Source organism: Lasioglossum baleicum, unplaced genomic scaffold (assembly GCF_051020765.1).
Source record: "Lasioglossum baleicum unplaced genomic scaffold, iyLasBale1 scaffold0021, whole genome shotgun sequence".
Taxonomy (NCBI): domain Eukaryota; kingdom Metazoa; phylum Arthropoda; class Insecta; order Hymenoptera; family Halictidae; genus Lasioglossum; species Lasioglossum baleicum.
In genome coordinates, this window is record NW_027469081.1 from 838,812 (window position 1) to 861,613 (window position 22,802).

The window sequence follows — 22,802 nt, forward strand, 5'->3', positions numbered from 1 at the left end:
TGAACTCAAATATACAAAGTAGGTATACTAAATAATAGTATGCGTGTACATTGAGGTAGACTTTATTTTTCGACCTTTGTATTTTTGTCAAAAAACAATCTGTGGAAAATTTAGATCGATCGAACGTGCGGCATCGAGCTTGAATACTTTTTATTATTTTTGAAACTTGGTTTTCCCCATGTAACACACATCGTGAATATACATTTCTATATGTCGTTGAATTTGTCTGTCTATGCTCTATAAATAATATTCAAATATAATACAAGGTCACCGTAAAAATTGGATTTCAAAACAATTTTTCTTTAGATTCGTAGTTACTTCGGCGAACAATACAACTTTTGTTCGACACGTTTTTCATATTTTTATACATAAGACTTCCTTTTTGATGGAGCAACTAATACCTTCATCAAGATTGCAGTTTCTCAAGTATAATAGTAAATGTTATTACGAGTTCTTACGTGCAGAATAATTTGCACGAATATTAGAAGAATGGGGATCATCTGGTTGGTCTCTGTCGATCATACAGAGCCACACAGCACGATTCATATAACACTGTTAGGCGTTATGAGCCGCCATAGTCTAAATATTAATTATAATTTACTTTATAATCATTGAAGTTGTAAGGATAATTCCATTAGAAATCATTAAACGAATTTCTTCGTTCAAGCACGTATTGTTATAAAAATTGCAAGAAATTTGGATGAACTCAGTCAGTGTTATCATTTTTATAAAACAATGTATAGCAGTCGCATTTTGTGCTCGGTACGGTTAGTGTTAAAGCCTCCATTTCCTCGATTCCATAAACATCAGAAAGCTTAGTCTGTCACATTAAAACAATTCTTTGTAACATTAGAATCGCCACGACACTTTTACTCTTGGGCGATTGCAAGCCACCTCGAAGAGAACAAATTACCTACTTGTATTAAGGAATTACTTCCTTTTTCGATTGTAATCCTGCAGCTCTCAGACATGGATTTCATTTCCTTAACTAACAATTGTATAAGAAAAGACCCTGACTGCTACAAACAGTCATTTGGTTAAAAAAATTCTGAAATACAAGTATAGTATCATACGATTCATTGAAATACTATAATTGTACTCTTTCCATATAACATTTAACATTTAAATGAAGTCAAGTTTTCTACGGAACAAATAGATAACATTCCTTTATGTAACACAAACTGGATCCTAGTCTTCTTTATACTAGACAATGCATATGTATGTTTAAAGTGAAATTAAGTTTATCTTCTATAGTCTGAATGATGAAGCTAAGCATCGACTATAAAATTGATCATGAAACGGCTCTTTTTAGGACGAGAACGAGCAGAATCTTTTCGTCGATGATAAACAATAAGCGATGGCAGTTTAATAAAATCAAGTTGGTTAATAACGTTTTACGAGTAACTCCGTAGCATAAAGGCGAACGAAAATCCGGAGAAGCGCAGACCGGGCAAACAGGTGTTTCGGCGGCATTATTAAGTTTGATTCACCGTGTTTCCCTTGCAGCTGCGGCGGCGCGGCGGTGAGCTGTGCACCGGCCATAATTTCCATTGTAACTTCTCGTTTCGAGTTGCCTCGAAAACTTTCAATCGGATTTGCGAAACGATATTACGGAATATTACACGAACGATTGAACCGAATCGTTATCTGCTTGAACGGGTACTTAATCCACGGCTTCGTGTACACGCGGTCACTTTTTAGGGATTCTTTTACTCGCTTGTGCTACTACCACGTTCACGATTTAATCATAGTATTGATTTTTCCGTTATTAGAAATAGCATTGTAAACGGTGTCCTAAAATTCACGCAACAAGTAATTTTGACGAATTAGTTAATGTAGACAAATTTTGAGACCAGATTTGAAATCAGCGTGACGAAAATCTACTGCAAATGATGTATAGCATGTGAAAAAAATTTTTTTCCGCGCGTAGTATTGGATAAACCACAATTTTCTTCAATTCGTGCAAGTTTAACGATTTTTTTCAAGATTAAAAAACGTTCGTACCATAAACTCTCTATTTTTCCCATATTCTACAATATTTCAGCTTTATTGTTTTTAAAAATCATCCCTCCATCTCATTTATATCGGAAGTTCTTTGATTGTGACACAGAATTCATCAGTATGAAACTAGAGCGTTAATTGCCTTGAACCAGCGGCAATATTGGACACAACGCTCGAAACACAAGCATTATATTCGCATAGTTTATCAATTTTAGATGTTTATTCTAATGGAACGGATTCTCCATTAAACCCAATAATATAATCACGAGCGAAGAAGAAAAAAGTGAAATTAGGAATAGAAAAACGGAGAGATCGCATTTAAAACTTAAAGACGAATTAAGAAAAAACAGGAAGTATAATAAAAGTTAGTTAGAAAAGAAGAGAGCGAAGAAGAAGAAGAAGATGAAAATAAAGAAGAGAGTGTGTGCGTGTGTGTGCGAGTGTGTATGAGAGAGAAAGCGAGAGGGAAAGAGAGAGAGAGAGAGAAGCAGAACTCTTCGACTGATGCATTAACCGCAGCCGGCGTAACCAGTATTATCCGGGACGTGCGGTCGTTCGCGAACTTTGAATCAGATTTTAATTAAACGAAATTGCGGAATGATATTTCACGGCCAGTTACGTGGGTGGGCGAGTTAAGGTTCGCCGGAGATACTCGCACGGCCTACGGCAGTCAGGTGTCTGTGCAAAATTAAGTTTGATTCCGTTTCTTTAGTGGCAGCTGTACCAGCGGAATCGTTCGTTCGTTCGTTCGTTCGTTCGTTCATTCGTTCGTTCGGGCCCCCTTATTTCCCCGGTTAACTGCCACGAAAACCCTTGAAAACTTTCGTACCGATTCCTTCCGAAGACGGGATTACGTGATATTTCAATGGTCTGGCGTAATTGAATCTCTTCTCGCGATACCTCACGCAGAATAAACACTCGGAAGACTTGGAAGATATCGTAACAATAATCGCTCGTAGCACTGACACGATAGAGCAGTCGTAATTTCACAAATTAATTAAGCGACACGTCTCTTACAGAAGATAGTACCTCCACCTTTGTTTTTCCGTCCGCGGCAGAAGGTAAGAATTTTGAGAAATATTCTCTTTGGACATTCCTGAAAACGCAGATTTTCTACCAACACCGGTTCCAGATTTTTTATTTTACAATTATTGAAATAATAAAAATTATTTCATAAGAAATGATTGCGTAAATATCTTTAGTAGAGCACGTATTACTATAGGAGCCGCACCAAAGCACCAGTTACTTTTAAGATTTGGTGAGTATAGTGTCAATGAAGCACGAACGTGAACAGGAATTAAGTTTCTATGTCAAGACTTCTTGGTATATTATACGGTAATCCATATACCTAACCCCAGACCTAACTTAAACTTAAAAAAAATATTTTTGCGAATATCTAAAAAACTGAGAGACCGCTTATTATATGCATACGTAATCTTAGCTAACGCAAGATGATAATAAAAATATAAAGACTCGTTTAACAAGAACATAGATAATCTCTATTGTATATCTTGAAAGATACGATTTTGAAATAAATCTTCAAACCTAATTAATGATTTCAGCGAAGACTTTTTTTGGACGTAGTGAAGCATGGCCAAGTGGATATTATAATAATGGGTACACATACATATAACAACTATGTAAATGTATGCGTACGAAGATGTAGCCAAAGAACAGAATGAGAGAAGTGTGTTTTTAACCGAACGAGTATATTTTCATAACTCTAAAATAACGTCAACGGTTCGATCGTACTACATCAAACGTTCTACGAGGGACTGCGCACGTTAAAGTTTAATCGTAAGAAAGTACTGTGTCGTATAATATGTATAGATATTGGACACCGGTGTAAGGAAATATTCGAGGTTATATTTCAATCCGACGTAGTGCCCGCTTTATGTACCCGCGTCCTATCCGTCGAGGGACCAAAGATGGATAACTGATAGGGAGAAGAAATGTTGGTGACGATATTTTATAGGACTACAGCTTTTATTGCGCAACACATTTAGGACATTTCTAAAGGGAGTCTGGTTTCCAGTAATACGAAACATCCAGAAATATACCCTGATGTTACTTTCCTGTCGGGGACGACATATACGACGCCCCTTATGACCTGTAATTTTTTTATCGTGATGCTCGCGATATTCGCTCAATTCTGCACACCTGTAAATATATGCGTGTCTGTATACATATGTATATAGAAACTTACGTTGCCCTTTTTTAGTCCAAAGCTGAATTAAACCCTTAAATGAAACATTTCTTTCGACCTGGAATATTTCCATTCCATATGGTTCCTCAAATTTTATGGATACGAAATCGTAAAAAGTCTTACGTACAGAATTTGTATTCTGTTTCGAATTTGATCCTTTGCACTCGGAGCTATTTGAACTATAAAATTAAACATTTCTTCCGACCTAGAATAAATAAACTTCCATTGCCTATGATTTTCGAATTTTATGGATACGAAATTTTATGATTTCAGTGATTAAAACTTTTTTTCTAATTCTTAATTTCCTAGAGAAGGAGGAACTTTGTACTTGTTGTACGCCTACACGTTCTCCAACAGCTGTACATTAACAAAACCAAAATCGGATTTTGTTTCGTTTTAAAGGAAACGAATAGCAAACACATTTATTAGACTCTGTTCAGAATCTCCATCACGAGTCTGACTCGATATTGTAAGGCAAGGGGTTGAAACGTTTCCGTAGAGGATTAAAACGCAATAAAACATACAAAAATGTACATACTTTGTTTAAAAAAATTAGTTGAAAATTTTTTATTTCCAGAGTAGATACGCGGATTGTACGATACATTATTGGAAACCATTTAATTTTGTTTAGTACATCTGTTATGTATCTTTTACACTCGTGAAGCTTGTTTCAGTTGCGTACAAAGTTTTGTTTCAATGCAATAAAAATTCCAACGGAACACTGTACAGTATAAGCGGGATAATTGCAAATTCTCAACAGTGTTTGTGTAAGTTTTCTTGCTCGCGTACCGCGATATAAAAACCAAAGTGACATGGAAACCTGTTTTACCCATTTCAAGAGCCCAAGTGCATTTTATCTTATATCGAACTTCCGGTTAGATTTAATATTAGTGTTTTCTAATTAACGCTAGATCATTTGGCGTATGGTATCGGTCGGCAAATTAAGCGAGAAATAAAACAAACGGGAGATATAATAGGAGAAACTCGTTCCTATTTTGTCTTATTCGTCAATTACGTACAACCAAAAGGTTTGTATGTAAAAACTAAGTTTCTTCAGCGATATACCATCATATTCGAGCTGCGCCAAGCTGATGCTTTTTAAATATTTCATAAAAGCCAAGTATTCAGAAGCCAATTCCTTTTTTGCTAAATTGTCGATCGTAGATAGCTCGAGGCGACGCAACGCGACGTAGTAAAATATGTTACTATGAACAATGGTTTTAGGTTCGTGTAACGTGTTCTCTGGTACACGATTTACAACCGTGTAGAGTCCGCCAACCCACGATTGTGAAGGGTGAGTTCAGCTGGGTATTAGGGCAATAATCGTATAACAAAGGGATGGTCACCTGATGGTCCTTCCGGCTGGAATATGGATGCGTTTGTCGGGAGAAAATTTGTCGAATCTTCTCCCCAGTCTTTCGGTGGATTCACGAATATCACATCTGATTCTCTCACACACTCAAATATACAGTGACTCCCACAAATATTCGGACACTCTTAAAAAGCCATTGGACTATACGATTCGAACTTTTTTTGGAAGCTAGAGCAATTAATTTACTACAGGATGTGAAAAGAAATATTTTTGAAAATTGCAATTGGTCGGAATTGTGTACAATGTACTAAGAGTTGTGTTTTACAACTTTTTAATGTGGGCCTATATTGAAAATTTTAAAAAATACGTTTTGTAAATCTGTGTCAATTATATGCACTGTGAAAGTTTCATCGAAATCGGTTGATGCGGAGAAAAGCGACAGGCATTAGACGATGTAAGAATCTGCAGTTATAGGCCGAGAATCGTGAAAATCTGCAATTTTTACCGATTTTGACCGATCGACCGATTTTGACATAATTTTCAGAATATGTTTAATTCACAAAGATCTACAAAACGTATTTTTAAAATTTTTATTATATGCCCGCATAAAAAAAGTTGTGAAATGCAACTTTTAGTATTTTTTTCTACAATTCCGATCAATTGCAATTTTTGGAAAAATTTTTTTCACATCTTGTAGTAAACTAATTGCTCTAGCTTTCCCAAAAAAGTTGAAATCGTATAGTACAATATTAAAAAAATTATCGCCTTTTTAAGAGTGTCCGAATATTTGTGGGAGTCACTGTATGTATTTATACGATTATTACAAGTCGCAGCTTTATTTGCACTCTTTCTATCATCACCTTTCGTAGCGCAATTGCAATATGTTTTTATAAGGTACACATAGAACAGTAAGGTCTACTCTGAACTTTCTAAAACAACTTCGAAAGAAGATGCCTTCGCCTCGGATAAAAGAGAATTTATAAACAATTGTCCATTCACATAATTTCTTAACGATCAATCCGTCGTGTACATTCAATTCCGACTTCGGTATTACTACTAGACTGCGGATCTTTATGCAAAATAAAAATTGTCTGTATCGATTACAAGCCACAGGAATCAAATAAAAAATTCCTTCTTCTTTTAATCATCTTATTAAGCTGAAACTAATACACCGATGTCGTTAAATCGTTTTCACATGTCCACTGCTTCAGATCGTACGTATCTATCTTTCTCATAAATGCATAAAATGCGCAGTCTAATTATTACAAATAGTAATAGTAATAATAGACTGCGGATTTCTATGCATTTATGGAGAGATATTGGTTAATGGGTTTGAGAGTTTACTTCATAGCATTATTGTAGCAGTAGAAGCTTAAAATTTGAAAACGGTATTAGGGAAAGGTGCGCCTTGGAAATTTTCTTTCTTCTTTGCACAACCACGTGATTATATTAGGTGTGCAAATAAGTACCTTCCCCTTTTTTTCTACGGCCATAACTTCTGACTGAATTCGAATTACTTCCCGGATTTTGGTGCCATCAGAAAGAACGTTCTTGTAGTTTTAAGAAGAGTCGTGATGAGCGCTCTACAAGTTTCCAGTTCTAAGCAAATATTTCAAGCAATATGGCGTGCGAGAAGCATCATTTGTGTCACTGCCTACTCTTTGTATTCCAGCTTACGAAATCAGCTGTTGATGCTACTGAAATGATTTGCGTGGCACTGCGAGAGAACGCTGTATCTTATAGAGTATGTCAAGAGTGGTAGCAATGGCTTAAAGCCGGAAATTTTAATTTGGAAGACGACGATCGTTCAGGTGCACCGAGAAAGTTCGATGACGGTGAGTTGGAGGAATTGCTCAACGAAAATCCGTCCCAGACGCAAGAAGAATCGGCAAAAAGATTGTCAGTCGCCAGACAAGACTTTATTACGTAAAATTTAATACATAAAATGTAATAAGATCTTGAATTTGGGGAAAAAAGATGTGATAGTATGTGCACAACACATGCACAATCAACTTGGCGAGAACTCTGCTTCGGTCTTCTGCAATTCGAAAACCATTCTTGTGATTATGGTAGAATGAAGATAAAGTGAAGACATTATTCAGCGAATTTGAAAGGACAGATTGTGCTGAAAGAGGTCTGTATAATATGTATGTATTCCGCACAACAACGTGATCGAATCTAGTCAGAGTCCCCATAGAGATAAGACGATAATTGCCACTTTTTCTTCTTCCGTCAGGGTATCGAGCGAAACACACGAAGCCCGGCCGAAGTAGGAACTAAATCTTTGTGACTCCATTATTGGATCCTCATACCTCCGTTCGAAAGGAAGAACGAGTGGGAGGGAGCGCTGGTAGCACTGGCCCGATATGAAATCCGGAAAGTGCAGCCCCTCGTCGGTGCAACCGGGACTACCGTGCGGTGAAACGGCACCCGGATCGAAAGTTATTACAAATTCCAATCATAAAGCCCAATCGATAAGCCACGAAGCTTCAAAGAAAATTATAAGTTGAGCATCATGGATCCGCGGGATAGGGGTGCAGGCGGATGACGCGACGGTTCGACGAGAGCGACGGGGAGGGAGGGTCAGACCATGGAGGGGATGATGGCGGGGTTCGTGGGGACTGGAGGGGCGGGAGGGAGGGAGGCAGGTCGTAAAGCCATGAAAGCGCCTCCAACAAGGCGGTATTGCAGGCAGCTTTTAAAGTTAATAAATTCGTCGGCTTGCTTCACTCTTCCAATGGTTTTCCCTTCCGCTTCTCTATCTCTGTTCTTCATACTCTTCCATTTCAATCGCCCTCCTACCCCCCCTCTCTCTCTCTCTCCGTCTCTCTTTTTCCCGCGATCTTCTCCTCTGTGTGTGTGTCCTGTTACTCTATTTTTTTTTACCAACGAGACTGAGAGAAGAGATGCAAACTTAGTTTGAACGGGAAAGCGAGATAAACGGATTTAATAATATCTCGTAGCAATAATAAATGAGATTTATATTTAGCGGTATCGCAGCAACAGCGCGTGCGAAAAATCATGGAAAGATTGAACGGTTCACGGAATAACGATGTTCAGGATTCTCTTGACTCGCTCCGAATATATTTAATGACACTCGCCTACGATTTCTACCGTAGACATCGTTATACTGAAGGGTCCACGATTCTATGCTAGGAGAGATCCCCGTGACTTGATGTGAGACGAAAATCAAGAATAACGCAATTCTATGGGATTGTTTGTGGAAGACTTCCGAGGAATCTCGTGTATATTTGAAAACCTGACGATATTACGAATTTTACGCGCTAAGCTGTATTGCCGTAATCTTCGTGGGCGCTCCACGCTATTATTTTTATAGTCACTAATGTAATGATTTTATGTAAATTTATATTAAATTTTTCCATCTATCCCGACACTAATTTTATAACAGAAGAAATTTTGAACTGATTGCTGAAAATTGGGGAAAAATATTATTAATCGTTTAACTGGATTCGGTATTTCATGGAGAATCAGGAAAACAAATTATTTTCTCCTTTTTAGTGCATTTTAATATAAGCGTGGTTTTTAAAACGTTTTTGTTATATACCTTTTTATTCGTATATTCTGTATCGAATTGTGAGCAGATATACTAATTTAACAATAAACTTAAGCATCAGTTGGAGTTCGTTACAATTATTCACAATAAGATCTGACGTGCGTCTTCAGCTCATTTCGAGCAGTGTAAAATGACCGACTCTATAGGCGTTAACAATACATCCAATGCACAGCTTCAAAACGCCTGTCGGGGCCAACCTTAACAACTGGGTTAAATGAAGTAGTCGCGTGGCAAACAATTCTGTATAAATTATCTTAGAAAAAGTTTTGCGGAAATAATCATGGATCATTGTAAGAGATCTAGCCTAGAGAAATCCGATTCGAATTCGCAGAGAGGGCCAAACCCGGACGGCACCAGTAGAAGGAGGCAGAAATGAAGAAGGTGGGGGAGGATCGTTGGCCCCAAGGCTCATCGTTCATTCATGGGGCATTTACTCGGTATCCCCGTAAAGCCAACCCTCTCCTTCCTCGTTGCCATCCTCTTCTAGACTGCTTTCCTCCTTCAGACCGAGCCACCGGCAACCCCTTGTGCCTCCTTACATCATTCTCTTGTCCTCTGGAATGGATCGGGATCAAGCGGATATAACATCTTCCTCAAGGATTCATTTTCGAGCGCGGCTGACCACGATGCGCCTGCTCATCCCCAGAATTTTCAAGTTGCAATTCGTCATGTGTGAAATATCGTCTTCGTATCGGAACTGGAAACAGTATTCCAATTCCAACCGGGCCATTCTTGTTGCTTTTCGCACGGGTATCTTGACTCTCGCATACATAGCTAATCAAATATGAAAATAACAAGGCAACAGAATAGATTATTTTAATGAAAATAGCAACGGTGTTGTCTGTATTAATCAACATATCATCATGGAAGCTTAATGTTCTATCCGAATTCCATAGTATGGAATCTATGATGCCTGTGAAATAATTCACTCTAATAACCAATCTCTTGTGGCAGTTCGTGGGTGAGTCTAAGGGCATATCGAAAGATCAAGGTCAAAAAGAATAAAGAGAAATATTCCATGTGGATCGAGGTGTATGAGGGGGGTGATATCTACGCTGCCGCGAAAACAGCAATGACGGTGGTGGAACAACCGAGATAGAGTAGAATACGTTTACTCCACCGATTGACAGATTCTGCTGACTGATAACTAGAAGAAGCGTTGACTCGTCGGGATTCCTCGAAAGGGACTCGAAGACCCTACCAAGGTTAGGGATAGCGAAGAGCAAAGGGGGATCGAAACGAACGTGGAAAGAAGAGGGAAGAGAACGATTGACGCATGAAAGATTCATGGCCTGCACCCGATGGCCACATCAGAAATGCCGTAGGGCGAGTCTCGACTCGATTCTCCTTTTCTGCGAATCCCGAAAGGTATCTCGAATTACCGTTGCTGGCTTGCTGCTTCAGCTGTACTGTATAGGCTGCTCCCTGTTAACTGACCCCGTTACGTTCATTTTCGAAATCGCGACGCGTCCTTCTTAGCTGATTAGCCCTGCGGAAATGAGAATCGTTCGCGAAGAAGAATGAAGAAACTTGAAAAAATAAACCAATTGACGAGGGTAGCAGACTAAAATGATTGAAAGATAACAGCGAATAGTTCTAAAGACTGCTGGTCATCGCTGAGATTTATTTTTGACACTTATCGTTAGTATTAGAACATGGGGATTAAATGTTTTCATGATCCCTGAAAGTGCTGTTCACCGGATTAAGCTTTCACGTAATGGTAATACCTCCCGTACCAGCCAATAAGTTCTTACCATCTATAACTCAAAACTCGAATTGTTAATTGCGATTAACGATTGAAGTAGAAATTTAGTCGTCAATCGTTGATTAAATTTTTGACCAACTCTGGTGGACGCAGAGTCGTTAGATGAGGGGAGGGAGCACGAATAAAGAGGAAAAAGTTACCCTCTCTCTCTCTCTGTGATCGAACTTTTTTAAATAAAAAATGAGTTTGATTTAGGTCAGATTTTTGGGATCAGGGCGGAGAAGGGAGAAGTTAATAACATATTTAAAAAACTATCGGAGTGGGGGGTTACTCCGTTTTCGTAAATATTTATCTGGTTTTGATAATAGTTTCCTTGCACAAGAGAAAAGGCGAGAGCGTGGAAATTTGGCGACTAAGATGTCCTTTCTCCTTGGCTCGTGGCCTCTTATCCTGTAAAACGAAACACATATATGGAGAGAGACAGAGAGAGAGCGAGAGAGTGGGAGAGAGGGAGAAACGAGCGGGTGCGCGCGTGTGAGTTCTCAATGTGGAACGTACATCCTCGTGCTTCTCCTAGAATTACGTGCGAGGGTTTGAAAATGGCCGACGCTCTTATGAATTGGTATTAGAGGATAATTACGACGGTGATCCCAAGACGGCGATATATTACGTCGTAACGTGAGACCGGCTAGGGGAGCATCTACGTGCGAAGCAATAACCAACAGCAACTCGTAATATTTCCGAATTGACTCGAGATCAACGTAGCTACAGCGATAATGTACGAATTCTTCGAAGTTTCCTAATTTTACGAGTAATTAGTCATTCTCAAAAAATTGCTTTTCACATCTTGTAGTACACTAATTCCTCTAGCTCAGGGGTGGGCATTATTTGGCGAAACAAATATTTAAATAAAATATTTAGTATTTTAAATAAGACGTACAATTTCGAAAATGAAATATATCTTATATTTTATTATATTATATTATATTAAATATATTATATTTTATTTTATAAATATATTTTATAACAATCTGAAATACGAAAATGTTTAATATAACATTTAATATATTATAAAATGTTGTACTTTTTGTCTGTCTTATCGTTGAGAAACGATTTACACTTATAAATGTATTGAATTCGAACCATTATTTTCAGCACTTCCGTAACACAATCCAGGGATCTTCAGAGTGTTCGAAATGATCCACGACGCGACTTCTATCCTAAAAGAATTCATCGCGGTGGTGAAAAGCATTGCCTTCTTAGGCGAATCGGTCCAAGGAAGGGAGAGAGCAACGTAATGGTTCGACGGTGATTTGTGGAGGGCGCAAAGTTGATTCAGGGGTGAGAACGGGACAGCTTTCGGCCGACGAAAATGAGCTCTAAATCAGGGATGCCTGGGAAAACGAGTGTAACAAAAAGACCTGCGGGACCAGGCTTGGCTGATAGTGGAAGCGAACAGGAAGAAGTATCGGTGGAACTAGGCAAGTAGGATGAGTTTGAAGTCTGAAGGAAAAGGAAGAAGAACCAGAGAAAAAGGAGGGAGACGAAAGACACTATGGTTTCTGCGAACAGTGAAATCTTGACGAAATTTTCAGCATGTGTATAACTAACATAGATCTACAAAACATATATTTTAAATATTCTTTAAGGGCCCTAATAAAAAAGTTCAAAAAATGACTTTTTTATTTTTGCATGTAACTTTGTAAATTATAATTTTTTGGAAAATATTTTTTCCATATCATTTCATAAACCAGTGCTTCTAATTCATTATAAAAAATCAGGTCGTTTGTTACAATTATAAAAAAGTTATTCTGTTTTAAAGGGCGTTCGAATACTTTCGTGAGCCACTGTATGTGCATATGTAACATATATGCATACATAAAGTTTCGAATCATTCAGATTCAAATCGAAATAAATAGATTTGATAGAATAAGAATAAGATAGAATAAGTACTTTCATTTAATTTAATTTGAACTGCTTTAATTAATTCCTTTAATTAACTCCTTAATGTTAAAAGGTCCGAGGCAATAATATAGTAGGATACCATTTCCCATGGAGTAATTTTATAAATTTGTTCAGAGGTATAAATGAAACCGTGTATGATCTCATTGTTCATTTCCAGGTAGCCTAAGGAGTCTGGCTAACGAAAAGAATTTCTAATTAGTTACGGTTCCGCTGAATGTATTATCTCACTACATCGATACGTTTAATCCTAACTTGTCTGTCTAAAGACCATTAACAATTAGAAGTAACGTAAGAACTTATGTAAGTAACGTAGGACTTTGTATGTTTGTATAGAACCAGAAAGAGTATTACATATCAGAGATCTCTGTACAATTGTACATCCATTCAAGGATCAGCTTATAGAAGTGTTAAGAAGACCACACTCTTTCTAAAGAGAAAATTTCAAGACGGTGCAAAGACGTAGGAGAAGAACGAAGGAAAGGGGTGAAAGAGGGCGTTGTAGCGGTCCCGTAATCCGCATCGAAGCGAAAAATACGGTTTTTATCTTTAAACGGGGTTGGATAATTGCGTAATTAATTACAGCTTTTATCCCGTGGCCCACGTCCGTTCTTGGAATCCTGGGCTGAGGTACCTACTTTGCCGACGGAGCACCTGGGCGATCGTGATTTACGTTCACCCCGGTAATTAACATAGATAGAAACCGGTGCCTGCTTGCGTCCTCTCGGCCAACTCCTCCTCAGCACGCTCTTCCTTTACCTTCCCTTAACGCTTCCACCCCCTCGAAACTCCACCGCGATCTTCTTATCGCGCGAACCGCGACATTTGCACTCCTGGCTGTTTTAATCGAGCCAGAAGTAATTTTCGAAATTCTGGATACGTAATAAATTCATGCAACTATATTTATAGCCAGATAAAACATGAAACGATCTTGAGGAATTGGGGTTAGAGAAGAGAGAAGGTGTTAGCTATCCGACAGAAGTCCAAACATTTTCTTCATAAAATTAGGTAGATGTTAATTCGTAATTCGTAACTTTTAATTAACGATGATTCGTAAAATCCGATAGATTCGAAGCATTTTTTCACACATTTCGTGAAAAAACTTGAAAACTTTATCGAGTGAACTAGGTATTGAAAAATTTGCAAGGAAAGCTCAACTGCAATTTTGCCACTAGTTGCCGACGTAAAATCTCAATTATCGCTAAGCATTGCATAGTAACAGTGGATTTTATCTTACAGTCAGTATGGACTACAAATACTTGTGTCATTTACGACGCTACACTGTCATTTTCAACAAAATGACTAATCACATGTAACACAGTATTATAGTTTAAAATATTGTAAAAATTTATGTTGTCATTTCTCTCTACACGGCTTGGGAAAGTATTACGAATTTAATAATTTTTCTGAAAAACAAAAACGAAGAACAAAAAATCCCAAAAGCACATGTTTCCTATCTTGATTTATAGATTACACATGCGATTCTGCATAAAAGTGGATTAGCAATCGATAAGAAAAATTATTTAACAAATCAAATTTTGTAAATATTGTTTGTGCTGTTTCATCCCTTCAGTGTAAATGATAACTAGACTGCGGATCTTTACGCAAAATAAAAAATGTTTGCATTGATTGCAGGACACAGGAGCCAAATAAAAATTGTATTCTTCTTTTAATTATCCTATTAAGCTGAAACTAGTACGTTGATGTTCATTAAATATTTTTAACATGTCCACTGCTTTAAATTGTACGTGTCCATTTTTGTCATAAATGCATAAAATCCGCAGTCTAGTGATAACCGATAACCTTGTACCGAATACTTTTCAAATAATTGTATAATATAATTATCTGTATATAAATACTTGTATGATTGAAGAATTTACTCCAACTTCAGTAGCACTCCCAAATTTTCCATTCACTTCTCTGAGATTTCCCAGCACACTTGAAATAAAATCGATGCTACCAACATTTCGAAGGACTTTTCCCCTATCGAGTGATTTCCATATACCCTCTATTCGTCCATTACATTGCCTATTCGTCTTCATCGTGGCCTTTGTTCGAAAATAGGAAAAGAGTCGCAGAATCAAAGGTTCCTATCGAGAATATCCTAAAGTTTCTTATCCACGTTCGAACAAGCAAGTTCGGCCCTGACCGACGTAGTAACTGATGGAGGCGTGGGGAGGGGGGCAACGGCGAAGATGAAGTACTCTAACGTCGGCATTAAGAATCCAACTTCTTTCTGGATATTCCCTCGGACACGTAGCATAAGACCCGCCCACCTGCTCGTCGTTTTTCTCCCACGAAACTTTCAAGTCCTGCTCCTTTACCAGTACATATCGAAAGCTTCGAGTATCAGCTAAAAGTATGGATCTTGACTCTGGATCGTCGAAAATCGCAAGTACTGTGTCGCGAAAATTTTTAAATAACTGTTATAGGATGACAGAAGAAATAATGAAAGATGTAGGTGCGTCTTGTGATAAAACTTCTAGCAAAAGATCTAACAATAGTGAAATCAACATAAACGGTGATGTAGTTTTGCAAGAAATCAGCTTTTTATTGATCCTAATGTGAGCACATTAGACTGCGGACCCCTTTATGCAAAATAAAAATATTCTGCTTCGATTGTGGGAGGCAGGAAGAAAATAAAAATTGATTTCATCCCCTGATGACTTTGTTACATTAAAAACAACGTTACAGTGTTCTTAAATTTTTCTAGTCTATTACTATTTTATATATCATCCAACCAACTTCTTCATAAATGCACAAATAAATAACTTTATGTTGATGTACTAAGAATATTATTCTCACGAATAAAATGTACGAAATTCTGTTTTCGAGAGCAATATTTGTATAATTATGATTATGGAACGACTGTAATTTTCACTTTTAGTCCACACAAAAAGTAACTAGAAAGTATAAAACTATTATTGGAAAAAAGGAAACGTCCTGATCCAAATCATCCGCTTTTGAAAGAAAAACAAAACAGTAGAGAAATCCAGAGAATTCGAAGATTGCAATAAATCGTATTTACGAGCCACCGAAGGTTGGGGGTTGCGTGCCAATTTTGTGGACACTGCTCCTACAACTCCTGTGCGTGGGTTGATGAAAATGATTTCGAAGAAATTCATATTTGTGCGTCAATTGTTAGAAAATAATTAAAGGAACCAACTTGCTTCATTCTATGAATTTATGAAAGGAACCAAATTGCTTCATTTTACGGGCAAAATGGGTTTTCACTACTTTTTCAATCTAAGTTTAATGACTCCATATTTTTATTTAATTACTGACTTATAATTAAAATGTATAATTATCAATTTTTTGCTTGGCTTCCCCGCCATATCATCTATTTCCCTGCATATGTACTTACGTAGATGGCTCTACGTGTCGTTCGGATGATAAATTAGCTAAAATCGGTGGAGAGCAATGAAACTTTTCTAAAATGTTCGTGGATCGATCGTTTTCTGCTACATGAAAAAGTGTTTCTCTCGGGCCGACCGAACGAGAGAATTTCCGAAAATATATATCTTTCTCTCTGGAATTTGTCTCGTTGGATTCGACGAAACGCGCGCGCGACAGGAGTTTAAGAAAAATTGAAAAAGCTTTCGGTAAACAACGCGATAAATATCGTCGGTGCGCGACGCTTTTGTTATTCGCGATCGGAATTGGGTCGGAAAAATGGCGGAAGCAACGTCGACTTTCGTCCCCTTTCCTACGCTCTTGTTTTTCTCTCTTGATCGCTTTCAGGACATATTGCAAATGAGATTCGAGTCCCGTACCTTCAAATGAAGTTTCAGACACGTTCTACGGAGGTTAAGTAGATTTTATATTATTGCGCGGCGGCGTTAATGTCGCTATTATCGTTCCGATCACTGACCCGCGCCAGCTTCCGCTCATATTACTTTTTAATTCCATTACCACGCGAAATGTGTGCCACGTAAAAAGCTACAATTATCTGTTCCGCTGAAAGAAATGTAGATAGTGGCTCTTTCTACGAGCTTTACATATAATAGTAAACAAGATGGAAATTACTCTAAATAGTTAGATTTCCTTTCTATAGGTACTAATCATTTATATTTCGTTCACATTCATATATTAAAACAATTAATCATAAATTAGAGGTACGAGTTGAGCCGTACAAAATATTTCAAGCTGTTTTTTAAATTAATTTGTTCAATTTGATGCGATTACAGCTGTTCGAACAAAATAATTAATCCTCGATTTGATTTAAGAAATAGTGAATTCCCTGTTGTCTTTCCAGCAGTTATCTTGGAATATCCTGGATTGCTTACTCAATACGAAACATCGTTATTAGTATTGCCAAAAAGTATACAGCATTTTAAGGGTTAAAGAAATAATTGCAGTTTACAAGCAAGTCTGTAATAATTTCGTAAATGTTTCGTTTCTTTCTACACTAGCTATAATATTCAAATTCCGCAAATCGATGTTTCTTTTACCAACAGGCAACAACAAATGGAAATCGTTCGAATAAAGCCTTTTTCAACAGGGGATTGAAATGCTGCGCAGCGTTGGGAAGTCAAAAAATTACACGACAGTGCGAGACGATCCCAGGACCAATTGGATTTGCAACCAAGGTCTCTACGATGGACTCGATGCGACCCGGGAGAGAACTTGAAAGGACTTCGAAGGATCTGCTGTATGTGTTACGGAAAAGAGAAGTCGAGATTCGGGTAGGAGGGAAAGAGATTTCGCATTAAAAAACGCGGACGAGGCAAAGGTTAAGAAGAGTCTGCACGCGCCGAAAATCTTAAGCAGCCTCCGGTCTCGATCGCGCGCAGACCGTACTACTTTCTTTTGCTTTCTTTTCGGTCTCTTTCGCTTGCCCTCATCTTCCCGATCTTCCGGCTCTTACTAACCGACGTTTGTTCCTTCGATACCTCGCCGATCCTCGGATTTAAGTTCGTCCGACTAAATTTCTTGACCGCGTATCTTCACTTCGAATCTTTCTTCGATTGCAATTGGTTCGGTATTCTGCTTTCTTCATCGTTCAAATGCATACGTATACTTGTATGTACGGGGCGTTTCAAAATTATTAGGTTGGCAACTAAATTCGCGACCTTTTGTTTCGTAATTCTCTTTTATTGTATCGTTATAACCTCATTCAGTGACCACTACTTTTGAACTGTATATCATTGGAAAGCTCTGAATAATGCGATTAATTTGATATAGAATACTCGTGCTTAAAAAAAAAAATATATATATATATATAAATGACTTTGTTTGAGAAAATATGGAGGGAATGATTCTATGAGAAAATAGAAAAAAAACTTTTTACTACTTCTTAAGAAGGTAGACTCGTTTCTAGAACTGCAACGGTGTGATGTGCCTTTTCATTTCTGGATAATGCAAAAATGGGATATTCCAGTGGTCAAAAGCGCTAGATAAAATATCAATCTAGGCTGCAGTTGCCCTCAAAAGTTATATTGTAACCTTAATTAACATGATCTTGATTTCTACAATCAACGTGAAATGTGTATCACCATTCGATAGAAGTTTTAAAACCTTTAAAACTTTTGCCTGAAATAAAAATACACGACCACGTTGTTTTTTCCGGAATTACCAATACAGTCATATTATCACACAATTAGTTTAATTATGAATATCTTGAATAACGAATTGCATGAATATCTTGAAACATTGTATCTGACACTATAACGATATATTTCCGTAATTGCGATAACAAAATCTATACAAATCTACAATTTTCCACCTTCCACTCTCCTTGTAAGCAGAAATTTAAATTTAAAACTCATAATATCTACCATATCGTTCATCAACCTGTTACCATTCGTGTTTCAGTATACGGAGGGCAATACATTGTCGGATTAAATGCTGTTTGCTTATCGCGACGTATGCTCCGACAATAAACGGTGAGCACAGTTTTACATTTTATGTGGTGCAACTAGTAGATTACCTTATCGTCATGACACCACCACTTTTTAGGTTCTAGATAATTGAACCATGGTTACATTTTCCTGTAGAAAACATACAATATCCGATCGAAATCTAAACTTTATGTATAGTCGGTGTAAAAAGTATTCGTAAACCCTTAAAAAAGAAATCATTTTTTTTTTATGTGGACCAAACGGCTTGAATTTTTTTGAGATGTTAGAAGGATTTGTTTACTAGCTAATGTATAAATGATTTTTTAAAAAACTTTCTAAAAATCAGTCGCAATTACGAAGAAAAAAGTAAAGGTTACGATTTTTGAATTTTTTATCTTTTAACATGTCTTTTGCAAATCAGTTGACGCATAGAAAATATGTGCATGTATAATAACTAGACTGCGGATTTTGTCCATTTATGACACGTACAATTTAAAGCAGCGAACGAATTAAGAAGATTTAAGGACATCTGCGTATTAATTTCAGCTTAATAAGAGACGATTAAAAGAAGAAAGAAATGTCTATTTGGCTCCTGTGTCTTGGAATCAATGCAAACATCTTTTATTTTGCATAAAGATCCGCAGTCTAATAATAACTAACTTAGGTCTACTAAAAGCATTTTTAAATTTTCATTAGAGACACAGAAAAAAATCTTAGCAATTGTGGGCGTCGCTTTTTTTCTTCGCAATCGCGACCAATAGCAATTTAAAAAAAAATTATGTAACCATTAACTGGTAAATCAATCCTTTCAAAAAGATTTGGATAAATTTTTCAAAAGTAATTCGTTTTTAAAGGGTATACGAATACTTTTCACAGTGATTGTATACTGACCCGTGAAATTTATTTAATCAACATTCCATGGTATTCAAAATTACATTTGCTTCAAATAATATAGAACCACTCGAATTGTAATTCTAATTAATAAAATCTCATTTACCTGTATGGGAATCGACCGATCCACATTTTGAGAATGTATTTAAATACGATGCGCATAATGAAATTGTCCAATGTTCTTACCTGTAACAGAAAAGAGAGAGAAATTTTATAATAAATATAATTAATTGAATTATGATAGTGAAGGTTGTAAAAATAACTTTTGATATTGTTCTCTAAAATCGATTAAAAATAATGGTACGAGCAAATTCATGAGTTGTATTTCTTAAAATTCTCATTTTCATATAAGCTAAACATTTTATAATGCAAACGCCACTCTAAGCAATGTATAAGTATTCACCACCCGTTTATCGAGTTTTTTTGTTGTAAATATGTTTCTTCTATAGATCGTATTTGCTGATAATAAATTTTTTAATGTTTTCGGCGCAACGGTGCGATCAAATAAATCTTGAAAAAGATCCAAACTAGGATCGAAACGTTGATTTTGTTTGACAATTAGCAAAGTTGCTTTATAATTCGTAATAAACGATCGAACCGTTTTTTTGTTGTAGTTGAAATGAAATAATTTAAGCTCTATCTGTTTGATAGAATTAATGCGCGTAGTATACATATATTTAAAGTACTCGTAATTAACTGAGAATGAGAGAAGGATAAGACCGCATTGGTAACGAGCCACGTAGGTGGATCAGTCCAAGGAACCATTAGAACAGAATACGAGTTCTTCAGACGACGAGCATTATCGTGGGGTTACCCTTATCTTGTTTCGCAAACTTTTAACGTTATTAACGTCGATTTGCCGACGAGTTTCGATTTTATTCAATCGTCCGATGCCCCATTGAATTTAAGATAAGCGCGGCGATCGATCAGCTGTGCCTGGGCTGGGTCGTATACATATATACTCGACGAATAAGAAACGAGGCAAGAAGTCGGACTCGCGTCAGGCCACGAGCTGCTGCCCGATCCGTGTAAAGGAAAACTTATCGGGAATAATAAATTCCGCGGCGGGACGAATCGAGACAAAAGCCTTGGCAATCCATCGGTCTCCAAACTTGGACTCTTCGCAGAAGCTGGTTCTCTCGCAGGAAACGGAATAAATCGGAGGGGCGCGATAAAGAAACTATGGATGGCCAGGGCAGAGGGGCGAAGGGATATATAAACGACAAATTATATGCTATTCGAATATCTATACAAAATCTTCCGTAAGCGGTGGCACTACCGTCGCAATGAAGTTTTGTCACATGCCAATTTCAAAACATGCTGCAATCTCTTTTGTTGAAAGTTTCGTTCCCCGAGAAAATCATAGCTGAAACTTATTTATAGAAATTAATTAGCGTATTTTATTGCGTCTCGGTATGCTTAGTAAAATCTTGAAATATGCGACACTTGCCCTCACACATATTATAATAAACATTTCTTTTAATAATCTTACACGCGACAGAATAATTTCGCATCCTTTGTTGAAAATACGTATGTATATTGCAAAATTCAATCTTATACTTGTGAACTTTTGATAACACATTCTGTAAGTGAAATTCCGTACAACGCGACGATATAAATTCGCGTTAAAGCGAGTAACTGTAACAAGTACCTTTGTTAAACTCAATTCTCAGGAACACCAAAATACATTGCAGCCAAAAATGTTCAGCAGCGATTGTGAGCAGTAGGAGAGTTCAATACAAATTCATTTCATCCCCTAATAGTTTTCTACACCTGAAACGAACATAACACTATTGTATTTTTAGATTCTTCTAATTCATCACTGTTTTATATTTCACCTAGCAAATTTCTTCACAAATGCATGAAAATCCGCAGTCTAATTAATCTAATGCAGTCCAATGACACAAAATCCTAATTTTTCTACTTGAAAATCACGCGATCGTCTTGATAACGTAAATTATTCGATTGGTCTGGGTCGTGCATGTTACACAATGTTAAAAAGACATATGTAAACATATAGAGGGCTTCTCATGAATACAGAAAAGTTGAAAAGTTTTTAACCATTTTGGAAGTACAAAAAAGTTCCGAGATTATTAAGAGTTGTAAGGCTCACGATGTGCAAATCTCGGTCAGCCGATCGGTAGGTCACCTGTGCACGCATACGCAATCAACAAATACAGGGCATCCTGCTGCGATAGGTCGAGTCTAGGGTATTGCCCTGTTTTTTTCCTCTTCACTGTATATTGCGCGTGCGCGTGACGTACCAACCAGCTGACCGAGCGAGACTTGAACAGAGTGCATCGGAAGTTGAATCATCAATTTTAACTGTTAACATATTCGCCATTAGCGTCTTCTCTGTCAATGGTTTTTATAGTTTCAGCATTTTACCAAACACAATGTGTCCTCTTACGAAATATGAAAAGTGCATTGTTCACGCAAAAAATTACAAATGCTTTAAGTATAATGCTATACGTTATATTTTTATCATGGACAAGAACATTGTTAATTTTCTTCGCGAACATTGTGATGCAAGTAGCGAACATGTGAATATTTTGCGAACAAATTCTTGACTTGCGGAATGGTAACAGACTTCTCGATTTCTAGGTATGTGTGCAAGGAATAAGTCGGTTTTCTTCTAATGTTCGTTCATAATAATATTCAATATTTTTTAGCATACTTGCTAACTGATCTTGGATTATCAAAAACAACATTTTCGATGATCATTAGACTGCGAATGTTTATGCGATTGTTGTAAACGAATTTTAAGAAAGCGGGGACAAAGAACAAACAACATTTTCGATGATCATTAGACTGCGAATGTTTATGCGATTGTTGTGAACGAATTTTAAGAAAGTGGGGACAAAGAAAATCTTATTTTCATTGGGGTAATATCATTTATAGATCCTAAATAATTAAAAATCGCACTAAATTCTGTCGTATTTTATATCCTGGCATTTTTGTAAATCTCCAACAGCTATAATTGCATAAAGATCCGCAGTCTAGTGATCATAATATTTGACTCCTCAAATCAAATTATGTCCTCTTATATCAAGGTGTTTTGTGTGTGTGTGTGTCATAAAGAGTAACCGAAATAAGTTAAAGTGTCCAAACCAGGGACACCCTATATGTATGTATGTATGTGTACCCTATAGTGTATAGAGATCTATCCGTCTAAAGGGTTCTCGTAGGACGTAACCGAGCAGAAGCAGCTACTGTGTCGTCCAATAGTGTCGAGAATCGAATAGAAACGGGAATAATACGATGAAAAAGAGAGGAAAGAATAGAGAAGACTGCAACCTCAAATCCTTTTC

At 37.1% G+C, this 22,802-nt stretch overlaps 1 protein-coding gene across 27 annotated transcripts in view; it reads right to left on the bottom strand.

The window, feature by feature from the left end:
• LOC143219184 (protein muscleblind) overlaps positions 1-22,802 on the bottom strand; it is a 520,585-nt gene that overhangs the window by 127,476 nt on the left and 370,307 nt on the right. For 3 of the 27 annotated variants that reach the window (XM_076445104.1, XM_076445108.1, XM_076445107.1), the window contains one exon: positions 8,159-19,677. The exons of the other annotated variants lie outside the window; for them this stretch is intronic. In XM_076445104.1, coding sequence (XP_076301219.1) covers positions 19,674-19,677 — 4 coding nt within the window. In that variant the 3' untranslated portion in view covers positions 8,159-19,673. Of the gene's footprint in view, positions 1-8,158; positions 19,678-22,802 lie in introns of those variants that run through there. 27 annotated transcript variants of the gene reach the window in all.